This window comes from Oryzias melastigma, linkage group LG11, assembly GCF_002922805.2.
Source record: "Oryzias melastigma strain HK-1 linkage group LG11, ASM292280v2, whole genome shotgun sequence".
NCBI classification, from domain to species: Eukaryota; Metazoa; Chordata; class Actinopteri; order Beloniformes; family Adrianichthyidae; genus Oryzias; species Oryzias melastigma.
The window spans coordinates 9,905,719-9,923,622 of record NC_050522.1 but is presented as its reverse complement, the minus strand read 5'-3'; the positions used below and the strand labels follow the sequence as shown (position 1 = coordinate 9,923,622).

General features: G+C 38.0%; 2 protein-coding genes and 1 long non-coding RNA gene across 3 annotated transcripts in view; 1 reads left to right on the top strand and 2 right to left on the bottom strand.

Annotated features, from left to right (window-relative positions):
• Positions 1–12,327: 12,327 nt before the first annotated feature.
• On the bottom strand, positions 12,328–14,052 carry si:rp71-45k5.2 (uncharacterized protein LOC560783 homolog). Its single transcript, XM_024260759.2, has 3 exons — positions 13,743–14,052; positions 13,574–13,669; positions 12,328–13,505 (listed from the first exon to the last, which is right to left on the bottom strand). Exons 1-3 carry the CDS (start codon positions 13,914–13,916, stop codon positions 12,999–13,001), a joined length of 777 nt encoding a protein of 258 aa, XP_024116527.1. The 5' UTR covers positions 13,917–14,052; the 3' UTR covers positions 12,328–12,998.
• On the top strand, positions 13,335–13,737 carry LOC118599342. The gene is made up of 2 exons (XR_004948646.1): positions 13,335–13,380; positions 13,627–13,737. It is a non-coding gene; the product is annotated as an uncharacterized LOC118599342 (long non-coding RNA).
• A 2,550-nt stretch (positions 14,053–16,602) lies between the features above and the next one.
• LOC112161708 (catenin beta-1) overlaps positions 16,603–17,904 on the bottom strand; it is an 11,694-nt gene continuing 10,392 nt past the window's right edge. Inside the window, exon 17 of the mRNA XM_024297076.1 lies at positions 16,603–17,532. The gene's annotated coding sequence lies outside the window, so the exon portion shown is untranslated. The remainder of the gene's footprint in view (positions 17,533–17,904) is intronic.

Sequence of the window (17,904 nt, the reverse complement as noted above, 5' to 3'; positions counted from 1 at the left end):
ATAGTTTTTTTTTAAGGGGAAGCTGTAGGAACTTAAGGTTGTGTGTCCTCCACTGATAGGGAAAAACTCATTTGTTCCTGAGGGTGCGCTTTGAAGCACAGAAGTTCACATTAAAATGTAAGTAATGACGTTTTGCTTTACCATTACAAGTTTTATTATTGACGTTGTTACGTATTTTCCAAGCACTGACAGCTACGCGCTAACATAGATGACCGGCGACTCTTGATGACATCATCAAGGGTTAGTAACGTCTGAATTTGAAGACACTAGCCACGTCTAAATTCTCTCTCTAATCCCTAACTACTAAAAAACTATGTAGTGCCTGGATTTTAAAAGCAATTTGAACACAATGCTCTCTACTTTACTTTTATTTTGGTAAATGCCGGATATGACATCACTGATTTCACAAAATCAATACGAGCATTTCACGATGTCTATTTGTGACTCCACTGTGTTCTGATGATGAAAATGTGGATGACTTGTTAAAAAAATACATTTAAACAAGTTTTATTGTTAAAATGGTTTGACTGCAATGCATTGTGGTCTATATTCGCTAATGTAGTAAGCATTGATGTAAGCTAGTTTTTCTGGGAAATTTCTAGTGCGGTCAATTTTGGAATTGTAGACTCGGACAGCACTGGAAAATGGCGAACGCACTATATAGGGAGTAGGGAAGGAATTCAAACTTAGCCAGTATTTTTCCATAACTCTGCATTTGGAGGGCTAAATGTAGGGGTAGGGAGAAGCCGGAGGGGTAGGGAAAGAATTCCGATTCGACCGTAAAGAGCATAAAAATAATCCATAACAACTTTAGAAATGCCACAAAATGACTCACAACATTTGCTATAAAAGTCACAATGTCTTCAAACAAATCTATGAATAATTAGAGCAACTATGGACACAAGTAGATATGGGGAATTGTCATTTTATATAGAAACCAAGTAACAAAGGAAACACAAACTGAACTAAACCTAATCCTCTCAACAAGTTCTGAATCAAAGGTCTAAAATCTTCAGCACCCATTATAGAAAAGGTGAACATGCCAAGGCAAGGTACTGATGACAGCTAGAATAACACTGAATCACTGTTTGTTTTCCTCTGTGTCATGCAAGTGCAGGCTGGATCCTACCCAGGAATCCTGGTAATCCTCTCCTGCTTGTTTCAGTCCAACTGAATCGTTCTTCCTTTAGTGACTTATTATACACCTTTTTTTTTTCCTGATTAACGCCTGTGAGGACAGCATTCCAGAAGCAGTAAGAATCCATCTCTGCCCATAGAGCTGGACCTCTTGAAGTCTCAATTAATCAGCCTTTGTTTTCATTCAAGGAGGAAAGTATGTAAGGTCAGGCTGACCAGATCTTTAAATCCATCCAACAGTCAGCAGATATTTGGAACTGGACCCAAAATGCAGGAGGACTAGGCGTGGTGGAAGAAACCAAGTTTTATTTTGATGTAGGGCAACCAAAAGGTGACAAAAATACAACCAGACTAAAGAAGAATTAAATGTTTATGTCTCGTTTCCACTGAGTGGTCCAGATTGGACCGGTACGGTATTTTGAGTGTTTCCATTATGAAATTGACCCATTAGGCCGGATTGATTCGTACCATTTTTCTATAGGTCCACAGAAAAATGGAACGGACCAGTTAGGGCGGAGCTTCTGTCACATGATAAGATCTATTGATTGTTAGAAAGGTGCTACGACAACAGCAAGTGTCCGACCAGCACTTTTTCTGACTCAATATCAAAGCCGAAACTTTTTTCCTCTTTTTGCCTGTATTCTTCTTCACATCCAGCAATCTAGGAAAGAATATTCAATTCTTTGCATTCATTATTTCTCCCTTATTGAAAGGGTAAGGGACTGGAGACCAAATCCACGAATACGAAGAACTGCTGTAGTCGCACCGTTTTGACGCACAACTATGTCATTTGTCTACACAACACATGCGCCTTGATGGTCCAACACTCAATGGAAATGCTCACCTGAGGATCAGACCGGTCCAGTCCGGTCCAATCAGTGTAAACAAGGCATTCGGGTGACTAGTTGGTCCAGACTGAGTCCGCTTAATTTGGTCCAGATTGAGTCCTGAACCTTCAGCTTCGTCTGTATTCAGACTACCATCAATTGGGCAGTTCTGTTTTGAACCAAAGCTTGTAAACGAAACCACATGACTAGAGATCTCTTCAGTCATTGGCCAGGAATTACGAGGAAAGAATAATGGACAGAAAGAGTAATGGAAGTTCTACGCTTTGCAGTCCTTGTCGGGATAGTTCACGAATTCAAACTTTATACCAAAATTGAAAGTCTGTATCAACGTCAGGTATAACTTTTGGTACTGGCTACTTTACAAGGCGGTTGCAGAGAACATACGGTGTACTAATAAGTATCTATAACATATACAGTAGATTGTCTGGACAACAGTGTGAGAATCAATTTGTACCAAGTTAGAAGTTGTTTAATTAGCCTGTATTCATCTGACCACATTTTAATGAGATGCTGTGTCTCATCGTCATGGTTACCACATTTCTACTGTGTTAACGTCCTGTAATACCCGGTTACTGTGGCCATTTGGTGCAGTTCCACTCCGAGCATGGAGCCTATTCAGACCGAGGAAACTCAGAGGGAAACAAACCGAGACCACGGGGAACGATGGATCTGGGAGCGGTTCTTAGTCCCAGACGAGGGTCCACTTGGGTGTATTCAGACTGAAAATTTGTTCTGGATTATTGGGGGAAACAAACTCGGGAAGGAAATCAAAAGTGTCCAGTTTGAATACACCCTTGAATAACTGAATTAACTGAAATAATCAACAATCTAAACTTACAGGGACTGACAGGAGGAGAAGTTAAAAACAGGAAAAGAAACAAAAAAACTAAACTGTAATAGTCCACAATCCTCACATATTTAATCCACCTCTTACTGTAGCTTCTATTGTCTAAGAATTGTGTTTTCCTTATCTTTCACCAATCAAAAGTATGTAAGTATGTAGATGTCTGAATGATCAGGTTAGTGACCTGTGGGATGAGTGAGTAACCTACATCTGACAGAATAAACGAAAGAGGTAAAACTAGGAAGTGGGCAACAATTGCTTGAAAATAAGTGCAGAGGCTGTAAATGTCATGACTTCAAAATAAAAGCATGATTTTTATTGTTTTGTATTGACAAGAAATATTCCAAATCAGTGTCTTGAATGTGATTTTGGAGGTGAAAGCAGAGGACAAACGTTGTTTTGGAAGGACTAACCTCATTTTCCAAATTCCCTCACACTCTCTGCCTCAGCCAAAACAATCTGCACTGCTCAACCATGGCTTCCTAATTAATGATTAAATGGTTTGTTGTGGGAAAGTCTTATTGTGCGGTCAGCTTTATAGCTTGATTTGTTGTCTGTTATTAAGAAGGAGCTGCTGACCCAAATGGCTCAGGAGTTAATGATTCTCGTCTTTCCTTGTAGTGAGGATAAGAAAACAACACACCTCAAAGGCATATCAAATAAAGCCATAACGTGACTGTGATAAAGCAAAGGTCCCTCCTCTGCATGCAAAAACAGGACATTATTAAAGTCATGCCAAACTAAAAGGGCTTTAAAGATCATAAACAATGTTGAAGAGAAAGCTTTGGGTTCTAGTGACATGACCTTGTCTTTGACCTTCTGTTTTCACCAAGGAAATGTGTTTTCTTAGCAAAACATAGTACACTTAAAGTTAATTTTATCAAGGATATGTGGGTATAAGTACAGCAATACTGTAGACCAGGGGAACCCCGGGTCACGAGGACCCCCTTCCTGCATGTTTTCCAACATACCCTGTTCTGGCATGTTCTTATTGGCTGGACACACCTGACCCAGGTAATTGTAATGATTCCCATGACTGATTATCTGGTTCAGGTAACAACTTTTCGTGATCTATTACCAATTGGTTTCGGTGCAGTGTTCTAGATTTTTTTTTTTTTTTTTGCAAAACCTGAAACTTTTTGTTGATTTTTTGCAGTATAATAACAGCAAAAAATAACAATACTATCACTACAACTATAATTATGACAACAACTACTACTGCTACCACTACTACTACTACTACTACCACTCTTCTACTACAACTACTACTATGACTACCACCACCACCACTACTATTACCATTAGTACTACTACCGCTATTACAAGAACTTCTGCTATCACTACCACTATTACTACCGTTCCTATCACAACTACTACCACCACTACTAATACTGCCACAGCTAGTACTACTATATCCTCTACTACTACCACCTCTACACTATTGCTACTTCCACTACTACTACTACTTCTACAACTAATAGGGTTACTGCTACTACCACCACTACTAATACTACTACTATTTCCACTACTACTTTCACTACTACAACCACTAATACTAGTACTACCATTACTAATAGTGCTACCACCACCACTACTACTACAACTATTTCCACTACTACTTTCACTACTACCACTACTAATACCATTACTGATAATTCTACTACAACTACTATACTACTACTACTACTTCCACCACTGATACTACTAATACCACTACAGCTACCACTGCACTACTACTACTAGTTCCACTACTACCACTAATACTACCCACACCACCACTACTACTTCCAAAACTACCACTACTACTTCCACTACTACCACTAATACTACTACTACTACTTAAACTACTACTACTACCACTACTACTTACACTACTACTACTTCTACTATATCAGTCTACTACTACTACTACTATTACTACTACTACTACTAATAATATTAATAATAATAATGGGTATTACAAACAGCTTAAAATACTTAAATATGTTGCAGAAACTTTTTTTTATTTTGTTATTCATTGCTTTTTATTTTACATATTTCATTAAATACATAAATTAATGACATAACAGAGATTTTCTGGCAAGATTAAAAGAGAAAAACAACACATAAAGCGTGTGGTTCAGAGTCGGTGGGCGGGGTCATGCTGGGCGGAAACCAGGACAAAGAAGACGAGTGGGACGTGACGGTCCGTCTGTAGCACTCTTCTTATCTCCTTACGTCACTAAAACGCGCCTTCAAGAAACACCCAGTACTTTACTTTGGACAGTCATGCGAGAGAACAGAGGATTCTGAGTGCTGATCCGCTGACTTTTAGAACAACATGTGAAGTTCTGCTTAGCTTGTGGGGCAAACAAACAAACAAACAAACACACAGCTTCTCTCCAACAGAGACATGTTTAATCACCCTGAGTATGATGAAATATCACGCATAGTAAAGATGACAGCAAGATATCTGTACAACACTCAGGAGGGACTGAGGTCAGATGGGAGGAAATGGACATTTAAGAGCTAATATTAGCTCAACTGTACATAGATCAGCCTCTGTGTAAACAAGTGACAGAACATCTGTCCGGAGATTAGCCAGGAACATTTACCAAAACCAATCACACAAATGATGCAGATTTTTGACATAAACGTAGAGGATTTTTTTTTTTTTTTTTTCCCTGTGCTCGTATTTATATACTGTAAAGTTATATTTGAAAGCCAAAATCTATTGGAGAGTTCAGCTGCATCCACAGATGTTTTTTTTTTTTTATCTATATTCTTGCATTTTTATATCTAAATATAGATATCTAATTATAGCTTTGATAATTAAGAGGAAAAACAAGCAGTTTTGTTGTTTCCGTCATCCCTCTGTGCTGCTCAGTCACATGCTGGTGTTTCTGTCTGAGTGCCAAGCTCAGTACTCTCTGACTGACTGTAATCTGTTGATCAGTCCGGGGAGGGAGGGAGACATAGTGGACAGAAGGACTGCAATCTAGGTCGTCCACCAGTAATCCCTTCGGATGGAAGTACTGTATGCAGCGGGGAGAGAAATGTTTACCGCTCGCTCGGCCCTCCTTGTTTGCGTGGTGAATTGTTGTCTTGTGACAGACCTCCCTGACTTTGTCTTCCGCCCTCACATGATCTGATGAGATCTGTTAGAAATTTGATTAATCAGTCACAAATGGTGGAGAGGGCAGAGAGGAGACTCGCTTACGAACACAAACTTTGACACCTTGCAAAAACAGCCTTCTTTTAGGAACTCTGTTAAAAGTCAGAGGAGTTTCTAAAAAATAAATAAATAAAATCAGAACATCAGGATTGGTTCTGGATCCAGCAGAGGATTGCACAACTGTCATTCAGAGAACATCGCAAACAAGCTTCTTTAGGTTAAAGGGGTTTGATAGGGTGAATGAGTTCAACTATTGCAAAAATTCACATTTATTCTTGTAGTATTTTTCTCATGATGGATGACCTACAGTGAGGGAAAAAACTATTTGAACCCCAGCTGATTTTGTAAGTTTGCCCACTAACAAAGAAATGATCAGTCTATAACTTCAATGGTAGGTTCATCTGAACAGTGAGAGACAACAATGACAAAAAAATCCAGAAAAATGCGTTTCAAAAAAAGTTATAAATTAATTTGTATTTCCATGAAGGAAATAAGTATTTGATCCCTTTGAAAAACGTGCTTCAGTACTTGGTGGCAAAACCTTTGTTGGCAATTACAGAGGTCAGCCGTTTCTTGTAGTTAGCCACAAGGTTTGCACACACCTCAGGGGGGATTTTGGCCCACTCCTCTTTGCAGATCCTCTCCAAGTCATTAATGTTTCGTGGCTGATGTTTGGCAACTCGAACCTTCAGCTCCCTCCACAGATTTTCTATGGGATTACGGTCTGGAGACTGACTAGGCCACTCCATGACCTTAATGTGCTTCTTCTTGAGCCAATCTTTGGTTGCCTTGGCCGTGAGTTTTGGATCATTGTCATGCTGGAATACCCAACCACGACCCATTTTCAATGCCCTGACTGAGGGAAGGAGGTTCTCACCCAACACTTGACGATACATGGCCCCATGCATCCTCCCTTTGATGCGGTGCAATTGTCCTGTCCCCTTGGCAGAAAAACACCCCCAAAGCATAATGTTTCCACCTCCATATTTGACGGTGAGGACGGTGTTTTTGGAGCCATAGACAGCATTCCTCCTCCTCCAAACACGGCGAGTTGAGTTGATGCTAAAGAGCTCAATTTTGGTCTCATCTGACCACAACACTTTCATCCAATCTTCCTCTGCATCAGCCAGGTGTTCAGTGGCAAACTTCAAACGGGCTTGTAGATGGACTTTCTTGAGCAGGGGGACCTTGCAGGCACAGCAGGATTTCAGTCCTTCACGGCGTAGTGTGTTACCAACCATTTTTGTAGTGACTATGGTCCCAGCTGCCTTGAGATCATTGACAAGTTCCTCCCGAGTGGTTCTGGGCTGATTCCTCACCGTTCTCATTATCATTGAAACTCCACGGGGTGAGATCTTGCATGGAGCTCCAGACCGAGGGAGATTGGCAGTTAATTTGTGTTTCTTCCATTTGCAAATAATTGCACCAACTGTTGTCACCTTCTCACCCAGCTGCTTGGCGATGGTCTTGTAGCCCATTCCAGCCTTGTGTAGGTCCACAATCTTGTCCCTGACATCTTGGAAAGCTCTTTGGTCTTGGCCATGGTGCAGAGTTTGGCATCTGGATTGATTGATTGATTGCTTCTGTGGACAGGTCTCTTTTATACAGGTAACGAGGTGAGAGGTCAATGTCAGCTTGTTACCTGTATAAGACCCACCTGTGAGCTAGAGATCTTGCTGACGGATAGGGGATCAAATACTTATTTCCTTCATGGAAATGCAAATTAATTCATAACTTTTTTTGAATCGTATTTTTCTGGATTTTTTTTTTGTCATTGTTGTCTCTCACTGTTCAGAAGAACCTACCATTGAAGTTATAGACTGATCATTTCTTTGTTAGTGGGCAAACTTACAAAATCAGCTGGGGTTCAAATAGTTTTTTCCCTCACTGTATATAAAAAAATGTAAGATTTCTGAGTCTTTCTTTATTCAAATTGTTGTGAATCAGAAGCAGATTAAAAATTACTGTTAAAAATCTCGTAGTTATTACGTACAAACTACAATCTGCAACAACCACAAGCTCCTTTCAGATCCACTTGTGGACCAATAGATCCATGAACGTCTTCGTTTATCTCGTCTGAGCTGGAATTTGACTCAAACTGGAAAGCTCTAACAATGGTCGCCGTGGGGTTTTAAGCTAGAAGGATATATTGTAAACAAAAGGATAATGGGAAATAAGTGCAGGCTTACTCCCTACCACAACTCAGAAGTGAACTATGTCCTAGAAAACAAAACATGTTTATTGATTTTGTCTAAAAACTGCATAATCATTATTAAAAGACCGCCAGGAATGCTTTTAAAAATAGATCAAAAGTTAATTGGAGAAGGAATTTCAATAAAAGCCAAATAATCTGAATGCAAACAGATTACTGAGTTGATACTGAGCTGAAACTGAACGGATTCCAGGCATTTTGGTGCTTTAATCACTTTCCCTGACAAGAGGGAAACCTGACACTCAGGTAGTTGAGTACATACTGTTTAAAATAGTTCAGAGAAATGCTTGTAGGATTACACAACAGTGTATTTGTTAATGATAAATCTTAGGTTCAAATACATGCAAATTTTTTTGAGTGTTTAGAAATCGTGTTGCAAAATTATGCTGAATATCCGTATTTTTTTAAACTATTTTTCAGCTGTATAAGTCAGTCAGAATGAAGCAGGCCCAGTTACTGTGTGATGCTCCAAACCAGGGATGAGCAAACGTTCTTACTCGCGGGCCTAAAAGGGTTTTTAAATTTCACAGAAGCAAATTTGTGGCGTGCTTTGGTCATTGAGAACGAAATAACACAGGATCAGGACAAAAACATTCTTAGTCTTGATTGAAAATTACTTTCAAATTCTGCATATTGGATTTTTTTATTTCAAACTGTGGCTTTTATTCTCATTTTCGTGCCATTTTAACCAATGGGTTGATCGGGTTGCATTCATGTGGTATTGGAATAATTGGAAAAATGACTGTGCAACTTGTTAACCACACATGAATATCAGAAAAACAACAAATCTTCAAACATTACATAAAAGCAGAATACATTTCTGTGCCTGAACAGAGGTGAATTTATTTGTAGTGCGCCATCTATGGGGAGACACCTGAACTACACGGAAAATAAAACATTAATGGGGTAATTAAATCGTTCATGCTAGGTAGGCGGGCCGGATTAAATAGTTTAAAGGCCGTAGTTTGTTCTCCCTTGTGCTAAACAAAGGAACTTAAATTGGGTCATGCTTTGAACCTTTTATCAATAAAAAAGTAATTAAATCAACTTAATAACTTATTTTACTTATTGTAATAAAAAATACAAAAGGGGCAAAAAAGAGGTCAACAAAAAAATGTGGCAGCCCAGCTCACTTTCTCCTCTAATTTATCAACAGGTGAGTTAAAATCACAAAAATGTGTCTCCACCCACAAACATGTGACCCACCAGCTGCTCAATGTGACTGCAAATAATGCTATAATCAAAAAACAATATGCACTTACAGTCAAAGTGTTTTGTGTTAAAAGTCTAGGATGTATTTAATAGATTTTTTTATATATATAATTGTTTTATTTTGCATTAATCTTATTTTATAAGGAAACATTTCCATCTCCTATGCTGCTAAAGACCCACTCTGGTGAAAATAGTTCTTAATGTGTTTTTAACTTCTTCTTTCTGATGATGGATGACATAGATAAAAAAATGAAGCTTAAAATGAGTATTTATTTATTCTAATTGTTAATCAGAAGCAGATACTGTTTGAAAAGCTGAAAAACAATGGCGACACTTTGAAAACACATCAAAAGAGTCAAAAATATCATTTTTATTAACCCTTTAACCACACAGTGGAACACTTTTTATTATTATTAAGAATATGTTTGTATAACTCTCCAACGTAATAAAAAACTAGTTAAGTAAAGGGTTAATATCCCTTCAGTCTTTGGATTTTTGGTGGTTTTGAGCTCAGTATTTGTCTTTACAATCCCCTGCATATTTCTGGTTGAAAGTGTTTGTTTTCTCAGCTTGTTTAAAGTTTAAACAGTGGCCTTCCTGGTTACCTGCCCCTTGTTTGAAAAAAATACATAACCAACCACATTTTCCACTGTTTTTACATAGTTTCATTTTTGCACTTTTGTCTGACTCTCAAAAATTCTCGATTAGTTACATTTTTAATGATTTATAAACCTCTGGTTTGTTGATTTATAAATATCTGTGTAGATAAGATTGTGTGTTTTTAATTTACATAACGTGACACTTTCGGTAATAAAGTGAGTTGTTTCTACTAATAAAACACCCATTTTGAAGTCAATTAAATGTTCTGATATGAACCCACAGAAAGGCTGTTAACAGAAAATTAGATAAGTAATTGACAAATCACTCATTAACTATTTACAATTGTCCAATCTTGTGACCGCAGTTGAACTTGGATGTGCTGGTGCATGAAGAGGTCAAAGCAGGTACTCGGGGTGATCATCAGATAAATATTTCTAATTTCAAACAGAGGTTAAATATTCCTTACACATCACTTATAGTGTGTTTTTGTGCGACAGCTGCCATGTCTGTGTGTGTGCACATCCTCTAACGGTAACTGCGTCCTCCAAGTTGACCTCTAAGTTTAGTTCCTATTGTCGGTTTGTGCAGAGGGGAGATGGGTCAGGATAAAGTGCGAGAGGTTAAAGGTCAGGAAAGAAGCCAACGTTTGTGTGTTTACATGTAAATATGTAGGAATACAAGCAAACATGCTTACATGTCAACACTCAAATCCCCCCAAAAAAATCCTAAAAATCCAAAATACATGTTTGTTTTTTGCATGTGTGACATTATAAAGTATACATCTTTTGTTTTAAGAAACGTGGTTGATCATTTACAAAAGGGAAAAGTGAACAGGAAAAAAATAATAATTAATATTTGGGTGTCAGCTGTAAGAGGGGGCTTAAAACCGCCAGATGAGGAGGAGTCACGCTCCGTTGCTAAGGTCAGGTTGCAGAAGACAGCTCCATGTCACAAGTCAAACATCACGGAAACGCTGAGCACAGCAAAAACAGGAGCAAGGTCGTCAGGAAGGTCTTTAGACTAAAAGATTTTGACAAAAAAAACTGAATTAAAAGGTTGTTTAATATAGAAACAAGGAGTTATATGCAAATAAATGAGCAGAATCTTTGGACAGGAAAGTCTAACAGTCCAGGAATTATCAATGATAAGTTATAAAGTTATAAAAAGATGTGCTTATAAAAGGGAGTCCTGTGAGGAGGTAATGCTGCATCAGAGGCCAAACACTGAAAGCACGTTTGAATTCAACTTTTGTTTGCTAATAAAATAAATATGTGTTTTTTTATTGTGATTATACTGTTTTTTACCCGCGACCCCAAAAGGGAAGAAGCGGTCAAGAAGATGGATGGATGGATACTGTTTTTAGCAAAAAATAAATAAATATATGCATTTCTTTCTAGAGCATAGTTTCTGCAGGAGTTCATTAGAAATTCACCTCTGAGTTGTGGGTGGGACTCTTGGAGAAGAGCAACCCCGCCCCCTAGTTCCCCTACAGTTGCTGAGAGCTCTCTGTTTACATGATGTCCCAGTTTGGATCCACAGATGTCATTTTCAGACAAGGAAAACTAAGACGTTCATGGATCTAGTCCTCTATAAGTTGATGGAGGGAGCGTGTGGCCCACCTCATCATAAATAAGATCACTTTTGAACAGAATTTTTTTAATCTGTTCCTAATTCATAACGATTTAAATAAATGAATACTAAGAAATGCAATTTTTTAGCCTAATTTTCTTTACATTTGTCCTACATCCATGGAAAAGTGCCACAAGAGCAAATTAAAACCACAATTTCTGTCAGATTTGGTCTTTGTGATGAACTTCTTTTAGGTTTTATACTTTTGATTCCCATGTTGGACCAAAGGTTTGTCTCAAAAACTCTTTAAGAGCTTTATTTATGCTCTACAGAGACACAAAGCACTGAAACACTCACAGCCTTTTTACTTGTTTTAGAAGACATTTCAATGTTAGCCAACAATATCAAAGACTGTAATCCTCAACTGAATGTCACTAATGTCCAAAGTGGGTCTGCAGGAGCAAAAAAACATACAAAATTTCAGAAAAATTACAACTCTAGAGATCTATTTCAGTGATTCCAATTTTCAAAGAAATAGAAATGTGTCCTGTTCAACAGCTGAGCAAACAGATGAGCCTGTTGTGTTGGACAGATTTCACTGTTACAATAGAGGCGATTAACATTCATGAGGAGTATATTTGAATAAACCCCTTTTGTATTGGAGCCTAAACTTTATTTAAATTATACATTTCTTTTTAGAACTAGATGTAAAACAGAAGAAAGGATAGGGTATTAAAGAATGGGATGGAGTACAAAAATGCATAAAAACAATAGGATTTAAGTATGGAGAACAATGTGTATAGAAGGTCGTTGGTCTTTATTACAAAGACTTTAAGGTCTAAGGTTTTAGTCAGGAAACCTTCCCAAACTAAAAGCCTTCCAACAACAACCTGCTATCATGTTTTACAAAGAATTCCCAAGCGGTCTTAGTTGGAGTTTATCGGGTCATTACCCTCACTTCACATTCTCAAACCTCTTTATGAACTCTGACCTCTTTGGTTTATCAAAACTCCAGTTTCCCAATCTGGAGTTGGGTAACTACTCTCTATTTCTGCTCAAATAAAAATAAATGAAAAGAAAATTATCCGGGCACTAAAAATTTCGTTTTCTTTGTTAATTTGACCTATTGAAGATTTTTGCTCCATTTGTTCATTCCTGTGTAGTTTAATTGTAGACCTGATAAGCAGTAAAGCAAACCTCGTATTTGCTCGAGTCAAACTCACAGCTGCAGTTTTCAACTCCGTGTTGCATTATGCCACCTGCTGAGTGACTTCAGCAGCAGAAATCAAAGTTCAAGTGTTACATTTAACAAACGGCTTCTTCAAACCAGTCCTTCAGATCTTTAAAAATGTGCAGCATTTCTGTTCTCTTGAATTCTCTTTCAAACAAAAGACTAATTTCTGAAAGATATAAAGGAATACTTTAATAAAATGGTTTAAAAACAAGGTAACAGCTGTATGTGCAATGATTTGTAGTGTTTGCTCCTGCAGACCACACTGATTGAGACACTCCTGCAGTGTTGAGGCTGTGGGATGCGCTGCCCCCTGTTGACCAGAATGTGGAACTTCCAGCAGGAGTTTGACTCAACAAAATCTGTTCAGACTTCCAGTAGAAATCTCTCTTTTCTGCAGCTTGTCTGTGATCCGAATGAAGCTGCTGCTTCGCTTCAGTCTGTGGAAAAGCTGGAGTTGTGTCTTTTCTCAGCAGGTTTTCGATGGAGAACGGACTGCTGAACTTGACCGGAGCATCGACGCTTTCCTGCTTTCCTGATCTTCTATTCAGGCTCTCTGTTTCCACTTTGGAGGTGAGCTCAGGGAAGAGATGCAGGACATCTTTGAGGTGGCGACGCACCATCTTTGTTGTGATCTGACTAGAGTCCAGTTTCCAGTAGTTTTTCTTGGTGTTCCCAGAGTTTCGCACCACTGGAATCTAAAGATAGATTCAGTTATTGATTGAGAAAATAAGTGAGAATTGATCATCTAGAGACCCAAACGTACCTTTTTGAAGCATCTGTGTGTTGACAAACACACCCTGATGTTGTTCTCCACAGATTTTCCACCCTCAGACGTAACCAGATCCATCTTCTGAATCAACTACAAGACAATACAATGAGGTTATTTTGTTGAACATGTAAAAGTAAATAAAGTTCTGTTTAAATCTACTAACCTGAGTGAAAGTGAGCATCTGGTCCGGAGCATCGTGAAGGGCCAACGCGATCTTTGCCAGGTAGGTGTAAGCATTCCTGTTAGCTCCAAACTTCTTCATCTTCTTCTCTGCAGAAACTTCCAGATCTGTGTTGGTCTCAGATCTCTGACTGCTGGAGCTGCTGGAGGTCTGCATATAAGTCCTATTAGAACAATGGGGCGTCACAGGGCGGGCCCCAAAAGGTTAACAAGCCCCTTTTCATGACCCGATGACCCATTAATGTTGGGGGTGGAGCCAGACATCACAGGAACAGGTAAGTTTCAAAAACATCTTTTCATGTGTAGATGTGAGCTGGAGGAGGCAGGGCTAAAGACTGTTAGTCTAAATGATAGTCTGGAGATTTGTGCACCAAAGTAGGTTTGGTGATGTTGGATGAAATGATGCTGAGGTTGGAGGCCCAAAGAAGAAGTTCATGGGTGTAGTCAAGGAAGGCGTAAGATGGTTGGTAATAGAGAGGAGGTCTGCAACTATCAAGACTAAAGGCTAAAGAAAAAAGGTTGGACGTCACTACAGAGCTTCAATCTATTCAACTAAAAACTACCAACCAGGCCAGAAACTTGGGTGTCGTGATAGACACAGACCTACATTTTGATAAACACATTAAAAAATCAGCCTATTATCATCTCAAAAATATCTCAAGGATTAAAGATCTGATGTCTAAGCAGGACCTGGAGAAACTAGTGCATGCTTTCATCTTTAGTCGACTTGATTACTGTAACAGTGTTTTTACAGGACTACCAAAAAAATCCATCAGGAAACTGCAGCTTATTCAGAACTCTGCTGCTCGGGTTCTCACAAGGACCAAGAAAGTAGACCACATCAGTCCAGTTCTGAGGTCTCTGGGTTCTCTACCCCTGGTCTGGGTAGTGCTATAAACTCTTATCTGTTTTTTAGTCATATAGTCCAGAACATTTGCTGCTTTTTAAAATTAAAAGCATTTTGTTTTTCTTCAACCAAAGAGAAATGTTAGCATGGCTCCGGAGCCTCAGGTTCCTGTACCCCTGATTTAGGTGGAGATGGATGCTTTGCTGCAAGAGGAGCAACTGAAAGACAAAGAGGTGATTTTGAATGAAAGATCATTAGACCACTGAGTCATGGAGTTAGCATTCCTTTGGATCATTTCTATTGATGTTAAACAGCAACAAATGGTGGAAATGGTTGAGAGTCACCACAAAGCTGGGCTGGTTCCTCAACTTTAACATAAAGATTCACACTTTTCACTCTAGTAATTGTTCACCCAAACATTTAATGTTAAAAATGCATGCGTTGATCCTCTATGGTGAAGTGGTAGGCTGAAATTCCAATGAACAACCATTCTACTCCTATTGTCTCTGTGATGACGAGACCCATTCAGATTCACACAGAAACAATACTCATCATGTTAAGTTTTTTAATGGGGGTTTTTCTCTAAATTAAGCATTTCCATGAATCTGAAGCCCATTATTTCTGCACAGACAAATGAAAACTAACACAAATTTTAACTTAAGTGCAAAAAAAAAATCCTTAAATGTTATTTAGAGGGATAAAATCAGGCAAAAAGGTAAAAAAAATGTTTTTTTTTTTAGAACCTGAATTTTGAATCCATTTTTTTTTTTTACCAAAAAACTTGTTTTTACAGAGTACACACAATAAGGGTCTAAAATATGATTTTTTTAAAATCATATCATGTTGTATAAATACATATCTTTTGAATCCAGGGCTGCTGAACGTTTACAAATCTCATTCTTTAAACCAACATTCATCTGGATCTTCTGTAGAATCTTGTTAAGTAAGAATACCTTTCTACTTTTTTTCTATTTCCTTAATCAAACTGACTCAAATTATGCCTTTAATTTTTATTCAAGCCAAATTCAAAGCAGTCACACATAAAAGCATGCTGGGAAAATTCAATTGCATTAGGATGTTTCGAGGTAAAATCCCTACATATTCCTTACTTCTTTTTATCTCATTTATTTTGTGAAATTGACCCAAAGCTATAACTCCTACATAGAGAATGAAGTCCAGCAACCATAAAACAACTCTTTTACAATAACCACATTAAAGAAAGCATCACTGGAGAACCATTCAGAATAACACAAATGCCCCAAAAAGGACAATTTTAAACAGTTGCTTTGGCTATACAGCAGCCTTCACATATGTTCCAACAATCAAAGCTATTTAAACTGAATTTGTAAAAAAAAAATACTTATGAAAAACTTGTTTCATGTTTCTGATTAGAAAAACTAATTTTTGCACAAAATTCTACTGTTAAACAGTTATAACTAAAGGAATATAAACACTGGAGCTAAAGCTCCCATCTTATTTTTTTTCTCAGAACTTAAGTCTAATTTTTTGAACGCATAGAAAAAGCTCTATAGTTTTACTTTGAAAACAGGAAACTTCACTGACATTTTATTTAGAAGATTTGACTGAGTTTCTTCAGGAAGAATATCTTTTTAATTTGTCTTCATTTTCACTTTTTTGTGTACACACTGACAAAGCAACACCTGCGCTATTGTCTCGGGTTATTTAATGATATATTTGGCGTAATAATTGACCAAATTAGCTTAGAGACGATATAAACTACAAAGAAAGCCCACTCGATATACATCATATCACCTGGCACTAACCTCCAGTAATAACAGTCCTACGCCCAAGCCCCGCCCCCTGACTGGATTTTCACATTTCGGCTGTGGGCGGAGTCAGCCTTCAACTTCCCTGTTTGGTGACCCTTTAAGCTTCATTTTTTCCCTACATGACCTCCTTAAAACAGAAAAATTCTATTAGAACACCACTTTCATCGGTCTATCAAACGTGTGGACAAAAGAGACGGGACACATCCTGAAATAAAATGCCATTTTATTATTCAGTCGTGTCGTTAACTCCTCTTGAAAATAATCACAGCAGGACTAAAACTGTTTGTCAACGTAGCTACCCCCGATAGCACATAAAACTGGGTTTTATCAGACCACCGATGACAGCGTTAGAGTTCTATCAGACATCCAATGATGGCATACAAAATAGTTAACCTACCAGTGATACTTTGATATAAAACACTTGTCTCTAGATTTATCCCCCGATCCACCCTCAATTTAGCCCCGCCCCCTCTTTAGAACATTTGTGACACTGACATAGTTTATGCTTCAACAAGCACATAATAAGAATGCATAATTCTCCATTTTTGAGATTATAAAAAACAAACTACACAATGTTACACTTTAAGTCAGAGTACAATTCAACTGATTATTAGTGTTCTACACATTTGACCATAAGCAAAGGAACATTGTATAATAACACTATAACTTAACACTATGTGTAATGAAGGTTTAAAAAAAATAATAAAATTACAGGTAGTTAGCACTGAAAAGAAAAAGAATATAGCTAGTGTGAAGGCAAGCTGGGTCAGTACCATGACAGAATGAATAATACAAAAGAAAAATTTAAACGTACAGAGTAAAAAAAAAAAAAAGAAAAATAAATTGGTAATACAGGCCAGGCTAAAACAAGTGTGTTTCAAACTTAAGAGTCACCTCGTGTGCGTTCGTTCAAAAAGCTAACCTGCTCTTAGACCTCCGCTTGTTTCCGTATCTGATACTTTAAGTCTCATTTCCCTCCAAATTTCAACATGCTGAAGCATTCCTGTGGCAACCATCGTCGTTTTCATGTGTCAGGCACTTTCAAAGACCGCTTCACCTTTAACACTCTGCAGGGCAATCGTAATGCTGTTTCAAACAATACAGGCCAGTCGTAATGCAGGTTCTATCCGGAGAAACTGGGGAATAAGAAAGATTTCACCGTCAGACGCTGATCCGCATATTTTTTAGAGACAGGAATTGATTTAAAAAAAAAATAATCGCAAAATGGGAAAAAATTCATTGCGATTAATCGCAATTTGCGTTCAATTTGCCGATCACTTATCTGCAAATAATTACAATATAAAATCACACACAAAACTCTACATTTATGGTATTTATTTTCAATTAAGGCTGTCAATCCATTAAAAAAAATCTGATTCATCGCACTTTTGCGTTGTGATTAATCACTATTAACAAAGTCACGCCGTGGGAGCCTAAATCTGTGAGGCAAAGCGAAGGACTGCTGCTCCTCGAGGTTAAGTTAGTTTCCGTTCATGAATATGAACACG